We start from the raw sequence: 17,665 nt of genomic DNA, 5'->3' as shown, positions 1-17,665 counted from the left end.
GTCGTTTTGCTCCTCAGCATGGCTTCCTAAAAACGCTGCAGGATTTCTCACACATGCATGAATAAGTCAAAGTAAGGATTTGGGCGTGTTTTTTTTTATGAGAGTATAACATTATAACATGATATAAAACTCAAAAATGTTTATTTTACATGATATTGCCCCTTTAAACAAGATTTTTTGATCTGGTTAAATATTGTAGCTTTTCTCATTTCCATGGGTCTTGTTTTTGTTCCACAGTTAGATTTCATTTTTAGAGCGTGTGTGTTGTTGTGCTGTAAAAGTTAGGGACATATTTCCTCTTGGTGACATTCCTGATCCTGCAGGCTGTATTTATGTATGCATGTGTGTGTTGTGGTGGGGAGGGGTGCAGAGCAATGTGAAGCACATTGTATTGTACTGCTGGTGGCGTGAGGTCAGCACTTTCCTTCCCTGCAATCAGYCAGTTATCCACCTCGCCACCCACCCCCCTGCCCCCCCAGCACAGCTCAACACCCACCCACCCAGGCTTCGCTGCTAACAGGACGAGCCCACAGCGGAAACCGGAGGTCACCTAATCCCCCCGGTGACTCCCCGACCTGTTGGCTCAGGGCTTTTCATTGTCACTCAGTGCTGTCCGGACTCCGCTCAGCTGCTTTTAATTTTGTCATCCTGCCTGATAAGTTTTTTTAAAAATTATTATTTATTGGTGCATTTTGTTCTGTTTTCGGCACTTCCCCGCTCCCAGTCAGGAAGCTGGCAGTCGTTAGCATCAGGTGTGTGACCTGTTGGCTTGCAGAAGTGTGATAGTGTTGTGTTTGCCACCTGATTGTCTGGAACTGACAGAGAAACTTCTTGAGAGAGACTTCTGGGAAGCGGTGTGATCTTGTTGGTTTCTTCAAAAGAGCTGCATGACTTTAGAGCTTTCTAAGCAGGGTTTGTACCCCCTCTTCTCCCCTTCTCGTCCTTGCATCCCTCCTCCTGTCACTGTAAGACAACATGGGGGGTGAAAGGAGAAAGGGGATCAGTGGAGTTTATTGTGTTTGTTAACAACSCCAGATGAAAGCCTGGCTGTAATTGTAAAACAGATGTAATGCCCTTCGCTRGTCAGCTAATCTTTTTGACTAATGTTCCCAATTCCCCCTTTCACAAACCGCATGCACACACTTTCCAACATCTCCCCTCCCCTCCTGTCCTCTACCGCAGTGACCCTGTGGCTCATGTTACCAGGTTCACCTCCCCCCCGTCAGAGACCCCCTCTGTTTCCCAAATCCAGGTACCCCGAATCGCTAATTACGTGTTGTCACCCTTCATATAAACAACCCGACATGACGTATTGCAATTACAGCCAGACCTGTCCAGTTGGAAGATGAAAAGAGGGGAAGTGAAATAAACGAGACAAAGGAAGGCCTCGCTGGCCTCCAGAAATGACCGAGGCCTGCTCCGATATAGATCTGACATGTGTGATTATGTGTTTATTTCTTGCGTGGTTTTATTTTTCTAAGATCTTTTTTACTCTCTGGCCATACCTCTGAATTGACCTTTTTTTTCTCCTTCTCGTCAGCGTGAGCATGTGTTTGTTTTACTTGGCCGGTGACTCTGTGTAAAGCCATGCGCAGTTTAACTCGCAGCTACCCTGAGGCAGACATGACCCCTGTGCCTTTTAAAGCCCAGCACAGGGCTGGATTGTCGAGGGGGGCACCCTTCCACTTCTTCCTCGTGTCCTGGGGGTKATATCTGTTGTCAAGCCACCATGTTACCCATTATTCCACCTATACGAGCAGKCATTCATCACTGTCGCCGTCTCATCCATCTAAGTCCACTGACAAACTGGGGAACCCTCGGAGGCTSTAGAGTCACTCAGACTCCCTGAATGTAACAGGCCCCTGCACTCATTCTCTATAAACAAACACAGAACCACTCAAGGCACATGGGGGCCTCTCAAATGACAAACAGTTCCTCGCTTTGTAGCAAATGGGAGGGGGAAAAATGGCCACTCTGACTTTTCAGATGTTTGTGGGCTCACTCATCGAAGAACCCGCTTCATGTGTCCAGTGCCTGCTGTCACGTTAGGTCAACATATTTTCACTTCCTTTTTGGTTATTATTCAGACTCAGGACTCTTGGTTTCRGCACCGGCTCTTGTGTAGGTCGTGCTCCCCTGTGCATCCGTGCTTTGATTGGCTGCTTTAGGAAGGAAGGCTGCGTCAGCTGCCTGCTTCCTGTTGTGTCCGACAACAATCCAACCCCCCGCTTTTCGATGGAAAAAGGAAGCTCGCTTTCTCTGGGTTTTTCTTATTTGACGAGGAACCGTCTTGTTAAATCCTCCCCGGTGGAGAGACCTATAGTTTCGTTTACTGTGATTCGTTTGATTTGATTTATTTATTTAACAGGAAGAGATTATAAAAAATCAAGCCTGACTCAGCATAATTGCTGTTTTACAGCAGGTTCCTGTTCTGCAGCACATAAACACTCAGAATTACARCATCACAAGTTTGAGTAACAAACGTTCACAGTCACAACAGAGAACTTGGCTGAAGCTGAGGCCTTGTCCGCACTTGAAGTAATACAGTGTACCAAGGTTTTGAAGTAGTTGGGCCAATGGCGTATTCRACACAAATACAAACATAACATATTATGATTATTATTATTATTAAGTCTAAAATACTTAGGGTCGTTGATTAGGCATTAGGTGGGTCAACGACAGTATTATTTTCAAAAGGTTGTGTTTTAGAATGTCTACAAAACACAAGGGTTCAAGTTTTTTTCACTCCAAAATCCGTTTTTAAAACAAAGTTTTGAGGTTCGTAAAACATTGTTTCTGTGTGGAAACAAGGCTGAAACGATGAAAACCAAATCTTTTCATATCCACAAAATGCTGTTTCCATGTGGACGGGCCTGAAGCTGCACTGGAGGCACTCGGCTCCAGGCCGTCCGGTTGGGTGGTGTGCACTGGAATGCGTCTTGATTATAGAGGCAGCGCACAGTTTTAAGACTATCATCTCCACAGGCCTGACCAGGATGCATYGCAGCCGGCACTGTAACACCAAAAAGAGGGTCATCCTCTTCTATTCAGTTGCCATGTGGCATTTCAGCTATTCCCATCTGCAATGCTTGTGTGTGTATGTTATTTTTTTCCTTTCCTTTTCAGCATTTGAATGGCAGAGCATTGTTCTTGCCTGCTGGTCAGTGGTGAATAGTAATGTTAATGGGTTAGCTGGGAGYCCTTTTAGGGATGACTTAGAGGGGAGAAAGCAAGGAAAGTGAGGAATTTAGGGATTACGAGGAGAGAGGTAGGGGAATGAATCAGGTTTTCAGGCAACAGCTGTTCCCTCTTCTCAATGCAGGAGTTCGCCCTGGCCTGTCTCTTTCTTTCTTCAGTCCTCAGCAGGATACAGTATTCCTSTTCTTTTCTTAAACCTTCTGGTCTTCCACCCACCTCTCTTCTGCCTAATTTGTGTTAATGAGTAGCAGCAGTTATAAATGAAACAGCTGGCCAAGAACAAACAAAAATGCTGTCTGCATTCTGAACCTAATGCAATCCTATTGAGCAAACACGCAAACATTTCTTTGGCAGAGTCGTTTTTGTTTCGTGGCACCATTGTTGTCATTCTTTTCAGATCCTACACACCTCCCCACATATGTTCTGCATCAGCTCAGTGAACCTCAATTATATAAAAGGCCCAAGTTGAAATTAGGCTCGTATTCGATTGAGTAAATCTCCTTGATATGACACAAATGGAGCTTGTGCTTTCCGTCTTGTGTGCGGTCACTTGTGGCTTCGAAATGAGCTCCACTCGACTTGGCCTCGCTGAAAGGCAACTGTAGACCCAGACAGTATCTCCTGAGCGAGTCTGATATTGTCTTTGTCCTTGGAGCTGCTTTTCAATTAGCCTCTGTTGGAATCTGGCCTTGCAAACCATGTTTGCCTTTGGCTGAATGTTTCATTGAAATTTCCCAGACAGCAGCATTGCTGTAACTTGAATCTCACACTTTGAAATGCCTCATTTCATTTGGCTAGCATGATCTGTTTCTGCAATATCTAATCTCTTCCTCACCACACAGTTCCTTTAGTTTTGTGTCTGTTTCTTTTGGTTCATGTTGCGTCATTTTTCAGTGTCCTTTGACCCAAATATTGGAACTCMTTTACATTGTCAACATCTTTTAACATCTGTCATGAGCTATTTAAACTCTCCAGGCAAAACAACTTGGAAAGAAGGAATGAAGTGAGTAGAGGGACATGAACAGGTGACAGGCAGTCGACATAATCCCCCTCCTGATGCCRGAATACCCATGTGTCCAAGAGTGCTTTTCATGCATGTATGTGTATTTTGTGCATACATTCGGCTGTGGGTGTGTGTGTGCAATGGTGTGAGGATGTGAGCAGCAGCCACTGGAATGCTATTGCAGCGTTAAAGGGCAGCCGTCTCATTTTCGCTCTCCTTTTATGATGCAGTCCGAACYAAATTTCACACTGTATTAAGTTCACGTTTCACTCTTTCTGCRCACAGATGGACGGTCTACCTGCATCTCTTTATTTAGCGTTACTGTAGACGTGTGAAATTAGGCATCCACTTGTCTAACCGATACAGTTTCAAAGAAGGCACRCAAGTGTCTAATAAAAGTATACCAGACTATTGAGTTTCAACTCAATGGTGCTTTAGTGATTGTTTTATTTTGTACTTCAGCATTGAAAAAACTGACTTATTGTTGTGGAATATTGGAATACTGGTAGTGTTTCCTGAGACTGCAAGAAAGAAACCGCAGCGGGTGTTTGGTGGAAGAAAAAGTAGCACGTAGGAGTACAAGCATAGCAGGGAGTCTGTGATTGTGTTTCAGGGTTGGGCTCGTGTGAGCATTTTATTTGGACTGGATGGAGTTTTAATGAGTAAAGTCAACACTCTGCAGAGTCCTGCAGAGGGTTTTCCTCCCATCTTTCTATCACTTGTCTAAACGTGGTCTTGACATAATAACTTGTCCCCCTTGACCTCTGAGGGTTGCACTGGAAGGTGAAAAGTTCAAATCATTACTGGTCTTTCAAAGAGCATTGATTTATCTGAAGGAAGTGGCTCTGCTCTGTGGCGTTTGGGATGCTGCCGGAAGTCGTTATTGTGTTTTGTCTGGATGATTATTGGTTACAAATGTTGTTTTGTCTTTGCAGAATGTCAGCCTGGCTTCTTCAAAGCTGAAGCGTTCAGCGACAAGTGTGAGCCGTGTCCTGCCAACACCCAGGGGTTGACGCCTGGGGCTTCTTCTTGTCCCTGTGTGAACGGATTCTACCGGGCTCCCGAAGACCCCATCACTGGACGATGTTCAGGTGAAGATTATGCAGAAAATAAAATAAAAAAATGTTGTTTCTGACCTTTTTATTGCACAAGAAACTAAATGTCAAGGGCTTCAAAATCAGTAAAGCATTTGCCCGTGCCTATCTGTGTGTTTGCAGATTTGTCTGTCTGTAATTAACCTTTGGYGTTAACCCAATTTAAGATGGATGCTACAGCCAACTGAGCTTAAACACAAAAATACAAAAGATTATTTTGGGAAAAGTGGTGAACAATAACTATCCTTTGAGGAATGCTGGGGTTTACTTTAACTAATATATTTAAATATTTAACACAAGATAAAATCAGCTTACTGTTGTATCTAACACATCTCTTCTACATTTGTCCTCATCAGGCCTCCCCTCTGCACCTCAGGATCTTGTGGCCACCCCCTCCCTTCACTCTACGGGAAAGCTCCTCCTCTCCTGGAGGCCTCCGGAAAACACGGGAGGTCGAGACGATATCACCTACAACGTTGTGTGCCAGCGATGTGAGAGCTTTGCATGCCAGCCCTGCGGAGAGAAGATTCGCTTCGACCCCGCCAGCACGGGCCTGACTGACACCAGGGTGTTAGTGAGTGAGCTGGATGCTCATTTCAACTACACCTTCACCGTGGAGACGCTCAGTGGTGTGTCTGTGTTTGGTAGTCAAGCAGCAGCCCGAGCCGCCAGGCCGCCATCTTCCTCCTCTCTGACTACGTCTCTGCACTACACAGGTGAGGGATACTGATAGGAAACATGGCAGCGATGCAATCTGTTGTGCTGAAATGACAGATRCTATCTGAGATTCGGTGACAGCTCTGTAAATCAAACTGTGCCTCAGGAAGGAGGTGCACAAGAGGATAGGTGTTTTCACTTTTTTTCCCCTTTGCTTTTATCACTGCAAAAGGCAGGTGATTTTTTTTCCTGTGTTTATTTATGTGGCTGCCCCTAAGCAAAATATCAGATTTTTACATCAGAACATAGTTTAATGAAACTCTCAAAAAGTAATCTTTAGCGGTACATTTTGGAGTATATAAAATGAAAGATGGCCGCTACAGCAAATCGACTTCAGCAAACATAAACATGGTTCTAATGCTGCTTTCCAGTTTTAGCGGAACTTGAAATTCTGAAGCCGGGCTGACGTCGGTTCCAAGTTTAAAGCATTTCAGTTTCAAATGTGTCAAAAACATTGGAAAAAATGCTTCTGTTTGTTTGTTCTGCAACAAAAACACAACAATAAAAACAGTGTTAAAACACAACTCCTAATTATCACTATAAAGTACTTCAAATACGGTGGACTTAATTTAAAGTAAACAACACAGAAATTTCACTCCGTTGATGTGAGAAGCAGCCATGTTGAAATGATGATGTAATGCATGATCGGGCTGCTTGGATATGGTCGTGTTGCATCGACCAATTGAAAATTACAACTCAGAAGTGCGAAACTACGACTTCCGAGGACAACCTTAACGCAGCATAAGTCTGTAAATTTTACAAATGAGCTAATGTTTGATGTGGTAATATCTGAAAGTCCCTATGCAAACTCTGAGCCCTGAGATGCTTGAAATATTTTATATGATCAAGAATAAAATTATTTTCAAGCTTTGACCAAAACAGTTAGGACTCTTGTTGGAATGTTGGTCTTTTTTTAAATTTATTTACTTTTTTAGTTTTTCTTCATCGAAAAAAATCTCAAATGTTGTCTCCTCTTTGTTCTCAGAACCACCCAAAATCACCTCCATGCGACTGGTTGAACGGGACTCCACCAGTTTGTCCATTTCCTGGGACGTATCTCCACGGGTTGTGGCCCTGCCCGTTAGCTACGAACTTGCTTACCGCAAGAAGGTGAACATGACTTTTTTTTATATTTCTAGATAGAACCTTAAAAGTAAATGTAAAAGAACATAAAATAGATTTAGTGTGGTCCGTCTGTCTTTAGCTGTGACAAGAAATGTATTTCTTACCTCCTAGGACAACAAGCATGATGTGACTACGTACGTTGTGCTCAAACTGGAGAAGAACTCTGTTCAGATCAACGATCTGGCTCCAGACACTGCCTACCTGGTCAAGGTTCAGGCCTTTAGCAGTGATGGGAGGTCCGGAGTGCCCAGCGGGGAGGAACAGTTTGAGACGTCACCTGAAGGTACGGAGTAGAACCACACACGAAGAGGTCTCTGGGTTTTGTTTTTAAAAAGGGGATCTGTGATGTCCGGTTTATTTTTCTTGCAGGACAACTCAACAAAACTGCAGTCATCCTGGCCGCAGCTGTCGGAGGAGCGATAATGTTGATCCTGGTGATCGTGATTCTGTTCCTGCGCAGACGGTGAGTTACCCACCTGCTCTGCTGGCCTTGCTTGTCCTGTCTGTTCTGCTAATCTGTCACAGTACACCATCCTTCAGTGCCTTCCTGTTTTCATTCTTCTGCTTTTCCTTTGTGGGTCCTCCAAATGCCCTCACATTCACTCTCTCCTCACCCCTCTTTTTCTGTCCTCCTTTAGCCAACTGTCCTTTTCTCTTTATCTGGATCTGTGTCCTGGCACTCACCAGGAAGGAATTTGTGTTGAATGTGTCTTGTCGTTGCGCAATGGTTGCATTCAACTGAGCGTTTGGGCCTTTTGAAAGGAAATTAGCCCAGAGTGGCACATTGTTGTTGATGAGAGGCGTTCGGTTCTTTCTGTACGAGGTCACAGGCGTTTTGTGAAGTTGACCTGGGCTTGTACTGTAGCAGACTGTAGCCTGTGCAGCCACCTCCTTAGTGTTTAAATTGGCTTGGCAAACACAGTCTATAGCCASCCTTTTATCAAAGGAGCGCTTCTGTCTGAATGGCTGCATTGCACCGGTGTCTGGATGCCTTTGAAAGCTCAGAACACAGGGAGAAATGGTTGCAGGGGGGTGCTACAGTGTGTGCTAGTGATATAAAAGCAGTCAAATGATTTCAAATGATTTTAAAGATGAACCTTTTTATTCTTGTTTTCTGAGACAGAAATTTGTAAGTGTGGAAATCTACAGGCACCTCACAATTTGATTCTAATTTAAAAGGTTGCAATKCAGTTTTATAATGATTATTTATGCATTATACCTCAATTTACTTCAGAAGCTGCTTGCTTTGGAGTTTCTTTTGCGTTTATCGTGTTATTAGTCTAAAATAAAATTCTATTTTTGCCTTTTTAAAACTGATATAGAGTAATTTATGTTGCATTGCGCTGCACCAAAAAAAAAACAACAAAACAAAACAAAAAAACGATTCTAATCGTCACCCTTAGTAATTTCCTGAAATGTTTTTATTTTACTCAGAAAAGGCAACTCTCACATCCGGCAAGGACCAGAAGACACCTACTTTTCAAGCTCAGGTATTTAAAAAAAAATCTTGCTGTCTGACTTTTGTTTGATTTACTTTTTTGACTTGTCTTCGTACATTTTTGCGGCTTGCAGAGCAGTTAAAACCACTGAAGACCTACGTGGACCCGCATACGTATGAGGACCCCAACATAGCTGTCCTCAAGTTTGCCACTGAAATCCACCCAAGCCACATAACCAAACAGAAAGTTATTGGAGCTGGTGAGTGACAACCCCGCTGAGATAATCTGCTGCGAGGCTTAACTTTGAGATGTTGAAAGATCTTTCCAATCCCTAAAAAATTCTGTTTACACTGTGCATTTTCAACAGCCTTAAACAGGCCGGCTGACGGTGGTTGCTTCAGTGAGATTAGCATCGATCGGGCTGGCTTCTCACAGAACAAGTTGAAACATTTTTAAGTTGTGTGGCAACTCTAGGCTGTGGCACCTTTTGTGTTTTGACTGAAGTAGACACAAAAATCACACAAAGGAAACTGCAGCAGAAGCATTGTTTTAGGGGAAGATATCAGAGCACCTTCCCGGGCTTTCCTGGGGGTTTTGTTTTTCACTAAAGATACGTTCATTCAACTGCGACCACCTTTACCCTTTGAACCAAAAGCTTTTTTTTTTTTCAGCCCCTGTCCCAGCTCCCACGACCAAATGCCCCTTTTTTCTTCTCATGTGACAGCTGATTCCCATGCTCCCACACAACAGGCCATCAACCATTTACACAATGTTGCCTCTCTCTCAACACGGAGCCAGAACACACCTCTCCCGAGAGCGCCTCGRGCAAAACAGACGCAGAGACTTCCTCATTTTCTTATTTTGTTCTGCTGCCAAGCCCTGCAGCTAAAAACTTAAGATGACACCAACATTCGTTTTATATCTGTTTTCTAAATCGACTGTCCCCGATGTTGACGCTTTTACCTGCAGGGGAATTTGGCGAGGTGTACCGGGGCATTCTGAAGGTGCCGGGGAAGAAGGAGGTGGCGGTGGCCATCAAGACGTTGAAGCCCGGCTACATGGAGAAACAGAGGCAGGACTTCCTGAGCGAGGCCTCCATCATGGGCCAGTTCTGCCACCAGAACATCATACGTCTGGAGGGGGTGGTCACCAAATGTGAGAACATCTCTGGAAGCTTTTTATTTTGAAATAATACTTTTTGTGTGGACTTAAAATGTATTCACCCCCCACTTTTTTTTTGTAGTTAAACATGCAATGATAGTAACTGAATATATGGAGAATGGAGCTCTGGATAGATACCTAAAGGTAGGTCCATCATATTTGTCCTGATTCAGCTGTTTTGTACATTATAATGATGTAATAATTTGGTCAGAGTTTGTCATGGAACACAACTGATCTGTTCTTCCGATGTCCCGGTAGGACCACGACGGCGAGTTCTTGTCGTTCCAGCTGGTGGGAATGCTGCGCGGCATCGCTGCAGGCATGAAGTACCTCTCTGAAATGAGCTACGTCCACCGAGACCTGGCTGCTCGCAACATCCTGGTCAACACCAACCTGGAGTGTAAAGTGTCCGACTTTGGTCTGTCCCGAGTGCTGGAGGACGAACCTGAGGGGACGTACACCACGAGCGTGAGTTGATATGAAGCGTTAAAGGGATCCACGATTAGTTGTAACATTAGACTTTATATGATAAACATTTATTTTAACTGTAAAATAAAGACTGTAAAAATACTTTAGGCTKTTTAGTTTTTATAATTTCTAAACTTTAGCGTTAGCCCCTATGCTATCACTATATATATGTATTAGCTTAGTGCTACACATTCTCCTCTCATCACTGAGGTCCTCCATCCACATGACAGAGAGGGGAACACAAAAATGACTGTCTGCAACTAAAAATATGGATGGAGTACCTCAGTTTAGCTTGTTAGTTTGTCGTGCTAGCATCGAGCTAATACATACGTATAAGGCAATATAGCATCGGCGCTAGTACAAAGGCTAACAGGCTAAGCTGAGGTTCTTCTTCCATGAAGCAGCTCTGTTGTCCTCCATCCATATTTCCAGTTACAGGCTGAGTCATTTCTACCTTCTCCTCTCTGTCAACGCTCTCTGGTTTCATTTAAAAGAGTCKATCATCAGATATTGTCCAAGATTAACCTTCAGGGTGGATATAGCTCGCTTACACCGATGACCTATCCACGTCATCTTTTACCCAGAATGCTTTGTGTGTAAATAAAATGGCTCTGTCCGTGTTAAAATATATTTTTTAAAATTTACAAAACTGAACAGCCTACAGTATTTTTACAGTCTTTATTTTACAGTTAAATGTTTATCGAATAAAGTCTAATGTTACAACTAATCATGGATCTCTTTAAGATCGACTTCAGCCTCACAGAAAGGTTTTTATTTATTTATATTTTTTTCTTGAATAGGGAGGTAAGATTCCCATCCGCTGGACCGCACCAGAGGCGATAGCCTACAGGAAGTTCACCTCGGCGAGTGACGTGTGGAGTTTTGGCATCGTCATGTGGGAGGTCATGGCATTTGGTGAAAGGCCTTACTGGGACATGAGTAATCACGAGGCAAGCTTCCACTTTTCCTTTTTGACCTTTTTCCCCTCAACCTAATAAAAATCTAATGTACAGAAAAAAGATCTAAGTGGTCTGGTTGTGTTTTCAGGTGATGAAGGCCATCAATGAGGCATTCAGGCTGCCTGCACCCATGGACTGCCCGTCCGCCGTCTACCAGCTGATGCTTCAGTGTTGGCTTCAGGACCGCTCGAAGAGGCCGCGCTTCGGTGACATCGTCAGCCTGCTGGACAAGCTCCTGCGCAGCCCGGACTCTCTRAAGACCATTGCAGACTTTGACCCACGGTGAGGTTTATTTATGTGTCGTGCAAAAGGCTCATAAAGCATATTTGTTCTGCAGCTGACTCCAGCTCCAGAGTATCAGCCACTGTTGACAAACCTGTAACCAAAACCCAGAACTTTTAAAGTGCAGCTAATGTAAATTCAGTTTTTCTGTCTAATCCTGTTGGCCTGTTTATCTTTCATGTCTGTTATCAATTTATTTAGACTAGATCTCTAAAAATAAGCAGTGGAAAATTGAAAAATATTTTTTTATAGCACCGAGTCTTGTAGACCTTTGTTACACAAATAGAATAAAATAATATAAGTTCACTGCTGGGAGAAAAAAAAAAAGAGTCTGAGCCTAAAAAAATGAAAAGTTCTTTTTTTAGTTTGTGCCAAAATCCTCAAAAATAAAGTATTTTGTTCATGACTAATATTAACTTAAATTGAATGATAATAAATAAGTTTTGTCTGCAGACAAAATTTCACTTTATTTGTTTTTTATAGAAGCCAGTTACCAGAAAACAGACTACAAAAAGTATTTAGTGACTTTACTCTGACTCATCTCTCCTAGATTTAATCTTTTTATGTTCGAGTTTGTGTGAAATGTTTTGATACCTGTTGACATGAGTTTTGACCTGGATTAATGCAGAAGAGAAAAGTTAGTTTTTATAAACTTGTTCTTATTTTAATCCCAAGGTGTTTGGGCTTAAGTGAGACAAAAATGTGACCTCAGTGAACACAGTGACTCTTTGAGCCAAGCTTAAAAATAAAAGGTGTGAACTTAAATGTGTTAAATGTTTTTTTTTGTTTGTGACTCTGTGAATGAATCTCTTTATTCCTGCTGTGAGAATGGATTGAGAGAGGACAAAAAGTTGTCATGTTCAGGTCTCACCCTGACTCTCTGAACTGGTTTTACCACCAACTAGTTTCCTGCTCTCTAATTACAAACCTCACTTATCTGTTTCCTTTTGTTGTTGTGGGAAAGCATGTTGATTATTATTATTGTTATATTTTATCATATATTTTGTTTTATTGCCAGCATTTCCATCCGGCTCCCCAGCACCAGCGGCTCAGACGGTTCTCCCTTCAGGTCAGTGTCTGAATGGCTGGAATCCATTAAGATGAGTCAGTACAGCGAGAACTTCAGCCGGGCTGGGATCAGCACCATGGACCAGGTCCTGCAGATGAAGACCGAGTAAGTGCTCGTTTATGTGGTTACATAATTTGGCAAAGAATCAAAACCGCCCCCTTTTTTTTTGTCAAGTCATGCTTCCAATTTAAAGCAACGTCTTGCACAATGAGGGGTGGAGTCTGTTTTAGTTTATATTTGTTTGGTGCTTTTATTCTGTTTTGCTCTTAAAAGGCGAAGCCATAATGTTTATACCTAATTGTGTGTTTGTCTGTGCTGTTAGCAAAATGTCTCTTGAACTGCTGGACATATTGTAGTGAAACTCTGAACATCTACAGCTGATTAACGTTTGCACAATTCAAGATGGCCGCCACAGCTAATCAACATTAGCCTACACCTCTGGCTAAAATTCTGTGTGGTAGTAGCCGACAGTCGTTCACAACACATRCTCCAAGCACTGATCAAAATGACTTTAACTCCAATGTTGTTTAAGTGGCAGGCGAAATGCATTCCTTCATGAAATGCAAGTCCTTTTTTAAATACGGACTCTGTCCGTCCCTCCACACATAAACACACACACAGGGTAGAATTTCTGCTCGACTGTCATCCGTTTAGAAAAAGTTTGTTTTGTGGCAGCGATAACTAAAAAGGAGAGAATATCTTTTGCAGAAAGCTGCACCTGAAGGAATAAAAAAAAGAAAAACTAAATACGTGGACATCATTTGAAGTTCTAAAAGCTAGAAGTGTGTTCAGCATGAACCCCCTGAAGACATCAAAAAGCTTGTTTAAGACAATTACATCTTCCCTGATGTGTAGGAGAGCTACAGGAGGCAATTTAACCAAACAGACTCAACCTTCGGGGGGAAAAATACGCCTTTGTGACGCTCCTAATTTAAGGTTACTTTTGAGGAATAGGAACATTCTCTAACCACACATGAACAGCTCCACCTAACTTTGTCTTTGTATACGTCTGTCAGTCCATCATCAGATGAGCACCTTTTTAAAACAGAAGGGAACTSGTTTTGAAGTGTTTCGTACAGTTTGGTGTGAGTTCAGGGCCCCATGTTTCCATCTGGGGGCATCTGGTAGCACTTCTCTGAAAAACCACCAGCCATTTACCATCCACCCTCTGCTCGCCAGACAAGTGATTCATGGTCAACAGGGAGAATCCTCGTTAAGCAATTAAGGCTGTAATTAAGGCTTTGACTGAGGGTTGGTGTTTATGCAGGGCTTTATTTTTTTTTTTTTTGCAGCTTTGCATCACATGCTGATGCGGAATAAAAAAAAACTTTTAATAATTTATTTTTTTTATTGTGGAAGATGAATTAAAAACTCACCAGCAGATAACGAAAGTGGAATGCACCCCACCTCGCTGAGCCGGTTGCGGCTCCGGGCGGCCGTTTCATCACACACCATGAGTCAGTGATTGCTGCAAGGCAGGAAGGGATGCATGTGGAAAGAGTTTGGACCGAGTCCCGACTGAAAACGCTGTCGTGTCTGTCTCTTCCACAGGGATATTAAGAACATCGGGGTGAGATTGCCCGGCCATTTGAAGCGAATAGCTTACAGCATCCTGGGCTTAAAGGACCAGACCAGCACTCTGAGCGTGTTCGCCGTGTGATCCTCGCCATGAAGGGACGTGAAACTGCTGCAGGTGGACACTTTAAAACTCTTAAGCTGAGCTGGAGCAGGACTGCAGGGACTGCAGGGACGGCTTTGGATCGACAGAACCAAGAGAAACATGCCATCCTTTTGGGCCAAATGACTCAGACTAACTCACTGTACTTTGATTACTTTATCAGGGAATGGAACAAGTACACAACAATAGATGTATCAGCAGACTTTTATATTTAAATATCTATTTTTTTTACTGTACTTACTCTCTTTACAAGATACAATTTATCGCTCTTGCGTTTTTGTCTATTTTCAAACGATCGATCCACTCCGGCTTTACAAAATGTGTCGAGGAGCTCTAGAAATCACGGTTCAGTTTGTTGGTGCTGATGCCAAAGAATTTCTCGGTAAAAGGCACTTGGCTCCATTTCCTGTCAGAAGGGAGCATCAGGGAGCCGAAATGAGCTTGAGCTCRTCCAGAAACGAACAACAAAACCAGAAAGACTGGACCTGGTTTTGTTTCTGGCCTCCTGCTGGCTCCAAGCAGAAATGAAGCTATGATCTTCTGAGTGAGGGAAAAGAGATGTTTGAGGTACTCTGTGGACAGATTAACTGTTTTTTACTTCTTGCTTGCCTGTTACCAAAAAAGTAAAAAAGAAAAAAAATGTTTTGTAATGTAGCACTTGGATCAAAAATCTTTATTTTTTTGTGTGATAATTTTAAGCTAAAGATGATAAAACTCAGCCTGGATCTTCAGAGTTTGAGCCGATGAATTGTTCAAGTTGGAGTTTTATACATTTGTTGAAAATAGCGGGGAAAAAGCACAGAAACCCTAAAAATACATCCAAAAAAACCAACAAACAAACTAGATTTTACTCTAACAATTCTCTGGTTTGCTTTTTCATCKTCTCAATTGTTTTGTTTTTATTTTTTCTCTCAAGCTTTATGAATATTTAGTTCTGCTTGGGTTGATCTGTTGACAGGTTTAAGCTATCTGCTTTAAAGATGAAGGGCTCAGTTCATTCTGGACATTTTGATACATTTTAACGTGCCTCTCTGAGATTTTGCCTCAGTCTCTTTAAAAAGAAGTGAGCAGCCCCCCCCCCCCCTCCGTGCTCTTAATGGATGACTGCAAACCTTCGTGTTACTGATGAACACCTTCCTTTACTTGAATTTTTATTGTCTTGTTTAAATGTTGAAATCKGTTGTAGCTGAGAGACCCAACTTATGAGAAAAACAAAAAAAGGGATTTATATTATGTTTTTGTTATCCTGCTTTCTTGGTTGGAGTTTCATTTTGTAAATTTTGTATAATTTTCCAGTATTAATTGTGTTTCCAAGCTGATTATTTTTCTAATTTTGCCTCTAAAAACCTGCTACATTTTCCTGCCACTCTAAATTCTTTTTCTTTCTTTTCTGTATTTAATAGTCTATTTATTTTTTGAACTATTATTTATTTATCCTGATAAACACTGAGCTGGGTTTAGAGTTGGAGGTTGCTCACTAATTGCAGCAAAGTTTTCCTCTTTTCTTTCTTTTGATCTGTTCTTTCCTGAGATTGCATTTGTGGCAAAATAGTCTTAAACTGAGTTTATTAAAGCGTGTTGTTTAACTGGACGACAAACGTTTTGTTTATATTGTTCTTTAATAGCGACGGGATGTTTAGACTTTCACCTGGATTTGCTTATAATGCAGCCGAGCGACTTTAATTCCAGAGCTGGAAGCTGAAATAAACGRGAGAGCTTTGTTACGTCCAGGAAACTGATGTCCACGCAAGAACACACACAAACACACACGTTCACTTCCTCTGTCTGCAGCTCATGGGCTTTAAAAGACTAAACCGTGAAATTCAAATAAAGTAGAAAATCCCAGCTGATTAAAGTAATTCAACGGTGCCTTTGGGGAAAAAACAAAACAAAAACAACAGAAAAAGAAAAAAAAAATCTCCACGTTATATTTTGCAGTGACTTCTTATGTTGCATCAGAAAGTCCGACTCAGTCCTTTATGTTAAAGTCCCGTCACACCATAATGTTTTAGACAACTTATGAAAATGTCTAGGCTGAAGATGGAACAAAAATCTATTAGAARCTTCTTTTGGACGTAGACATAATGCTAACAGATCGTATTTTGACTGATTAAATGAATTTACTACTTTCTATTTTATTTATTTTAAACATTCACTATAAACAGCAAGAKAATTGGAGTTTGTAGAACTAACTTCCTTGTTTACGATGACATCACATGCAGGTTTTCTGTAAGAAGAGGTGATTCGGGGACATTTTGCTCGGGTTTTTGTAATCAGGCGTAGGCTATGAGTGAATGGACCACAGCACTGTGATGTAACAAACATTCAAGGCTGAGTACTGGACCCGTTTCCTTTGCCTGAATTACTGTAGATCCTCATTAGTCATAACATTTTCACAAGTCATCTAAAACCTTGCAGCAGGCAAGGGCCTTTTACAAAAGAAGTACATTTTTTTTCAGCTCATTTTCGAATCAACCCGTTTCACCAAATATAAAACTTTATTTAATCAGGCCAATCCCTCTGAGATCAAAGGTTTTTTTTTTTAAAGAGAGGTTTGGACCTAAAGGCAGTCTAAACATGTATGTTTTTGGACTGTGGGAGGAAACCAGCAGAGACCAGAGGAGAAAACACAAACTAAACACAGAAAGAGCCCAGGTCCGGTCCAACCCAGCACCCTCTTGCTGTGAGACAACAGCAAACCGTCTGCAATCTTTCCACAGAACTCCACTTCAAAAGATCTGCACTGTTGCTTTAAAAACAACACTTAAAGGAGTCAGAAGCAAAAAAAAAAAAAAACAGTTTTGCTCGTCATCATTTCTTCCTCTCTTTAAACGTTCTCTCATGCAGTCAGATTCCGCCAGTCTTTCAAATGAAACGATCCAAACAATCTGATTAGACTTCAGGTTTGTTTCTGCCTCAATCCTGCTCTCACCCCAGTCCACGTCTGTTAAAACTCTTTCAGCAGGTTTCCAAACCTTTACAAATACATCGTTATATCGTTAAATAGCACATGTAAAAACCTGAGGAGCTACAAATKAATCGTTTTGGAATATTTCCGTAAGAAGTCATGAATTAACAGGAATCTGGATCAGGGTGTTGCCAAAAGTGTGAGTGAGTCATTAATTATAGGCTGATTGTGAGAAATACATCTACCAGAAGAGCTTTTTTATTATTCTCAACCACCAAAAGGTGAAGKCTCATGGTTTGCATTTCTTTTGTAAAACTCCAGGTAAAAATGAATGAAACAGACACTGACCTAAAATGTAATWAGTCTGCTAGTAGCTGAGGCTTTATTGGGCGCCAAGTGTAAAATTCAGCAGCGTTAGCAGCAGCTAGCTGTGGCTAGCMTAGGCCACTAATGATGTTTGTCGCAGGATGTTGACGTCATCCTGGTTATCTGAYTCTAACTYCTGTGAACACTTCTAACACTGCTGAAGATGATATTTAAAAATCTAAATTCAAAATATGCTCA

At 41.9% G+C, this 17,665-nt stretch overlaps 1 protein-coding gene across 1 annotated transcript in view; it reads left to right on the top strand.

Annotated features, from left to right (window-relative positions):
• Nucleotides 1–15,784, top strand: part of epha2b (eph receptor A2 b) — a 26,398-nt gene extending 10,614 nt beyond the window's left edge. The window contains exons 4-17 of the mRNA XM_014010384.1: nucleotides 5,137–5,292; nucleotides 5,652–6,011; nucleotides 6,998–7,122; nucleotides 7,249–7,420; nucleotides 7,507–7,600; nucleotides 8,572–8,627; nucleotides 8,710–8,835; nucleotides 9,546–9,731; nucleotides 9,820–9,881; nucleotides 9,996–10,205; nucleotides 11,006–11,155; nucleotides 11,253–11,446; nucleotides 12,465–12,620; nucleotides 14,067–15,784. Coding sequence (XP_013865838.1) covers nucleotides 5,137–5,292; nucleotides 5,652–6,011; nucleotides 6,998–7,122; nucleotides 7,249–7,420; nucleotides 7,507–7,600; nucleotides 8,572–8,627; nucleotides 8,710–8,835; nucleotides 9,546–9,731; nucleotides 9,820–9,881; nucleotides 9,996–10,205; nucleotides 11,006–11,155; nucleotides 11,253–11,446; nucleotides 12,465–12,620; nucleotides 14,067–14,175 — 2,156 coding nt within the window. The 3' untranslated portion in view covers nucleotides 14,176–15,784. The remainder of the gene's footprint in view (nucleotides 1–5,136; nucleotides 5,293–5,651; nucleotides 6,012–6,997; nucleotides 7,123–7,248; nucleotides 7,421–7,506; nucleotides 7,601–8,571; nucleotides 8,628–8,709; nucleotides 8,836–9,545; nucleotides 9,732–9,819; nucleotides 9,882–9,995; nucleotides 10,206–11,005; nucleotides 11,156–11,252; nucleotides 11,447–12,464; nucleotides 12,621–14,066) is intronic.
• The last annotated feature ends 1,881 nt before the right edge of the window (nucleotides 15,785–17,665 follow it).

The sequence above is a fragment of the Austrofundulus limnaeus genome, unplaced genomic scaffold, assembly GCF_001266775.1.
Source record: "Austrofundulus limnaeus strain Quisiro unplaced genomic scaffold, Austrofundulus_limnaeus-1.0 Scaffold68, whole genome shotgun sequence".
NCBI lineage: Eukaryota > Metazoa > Chordata > Actinopteri > Cyprinodontiformes > Rivulidae > Austrofundulus > Austrofundulus limnaeus.
Note: the sequence above shows the minus strand (reverse complement) of the source record. Positions and strands in the feature narration are given on the sequence as shown.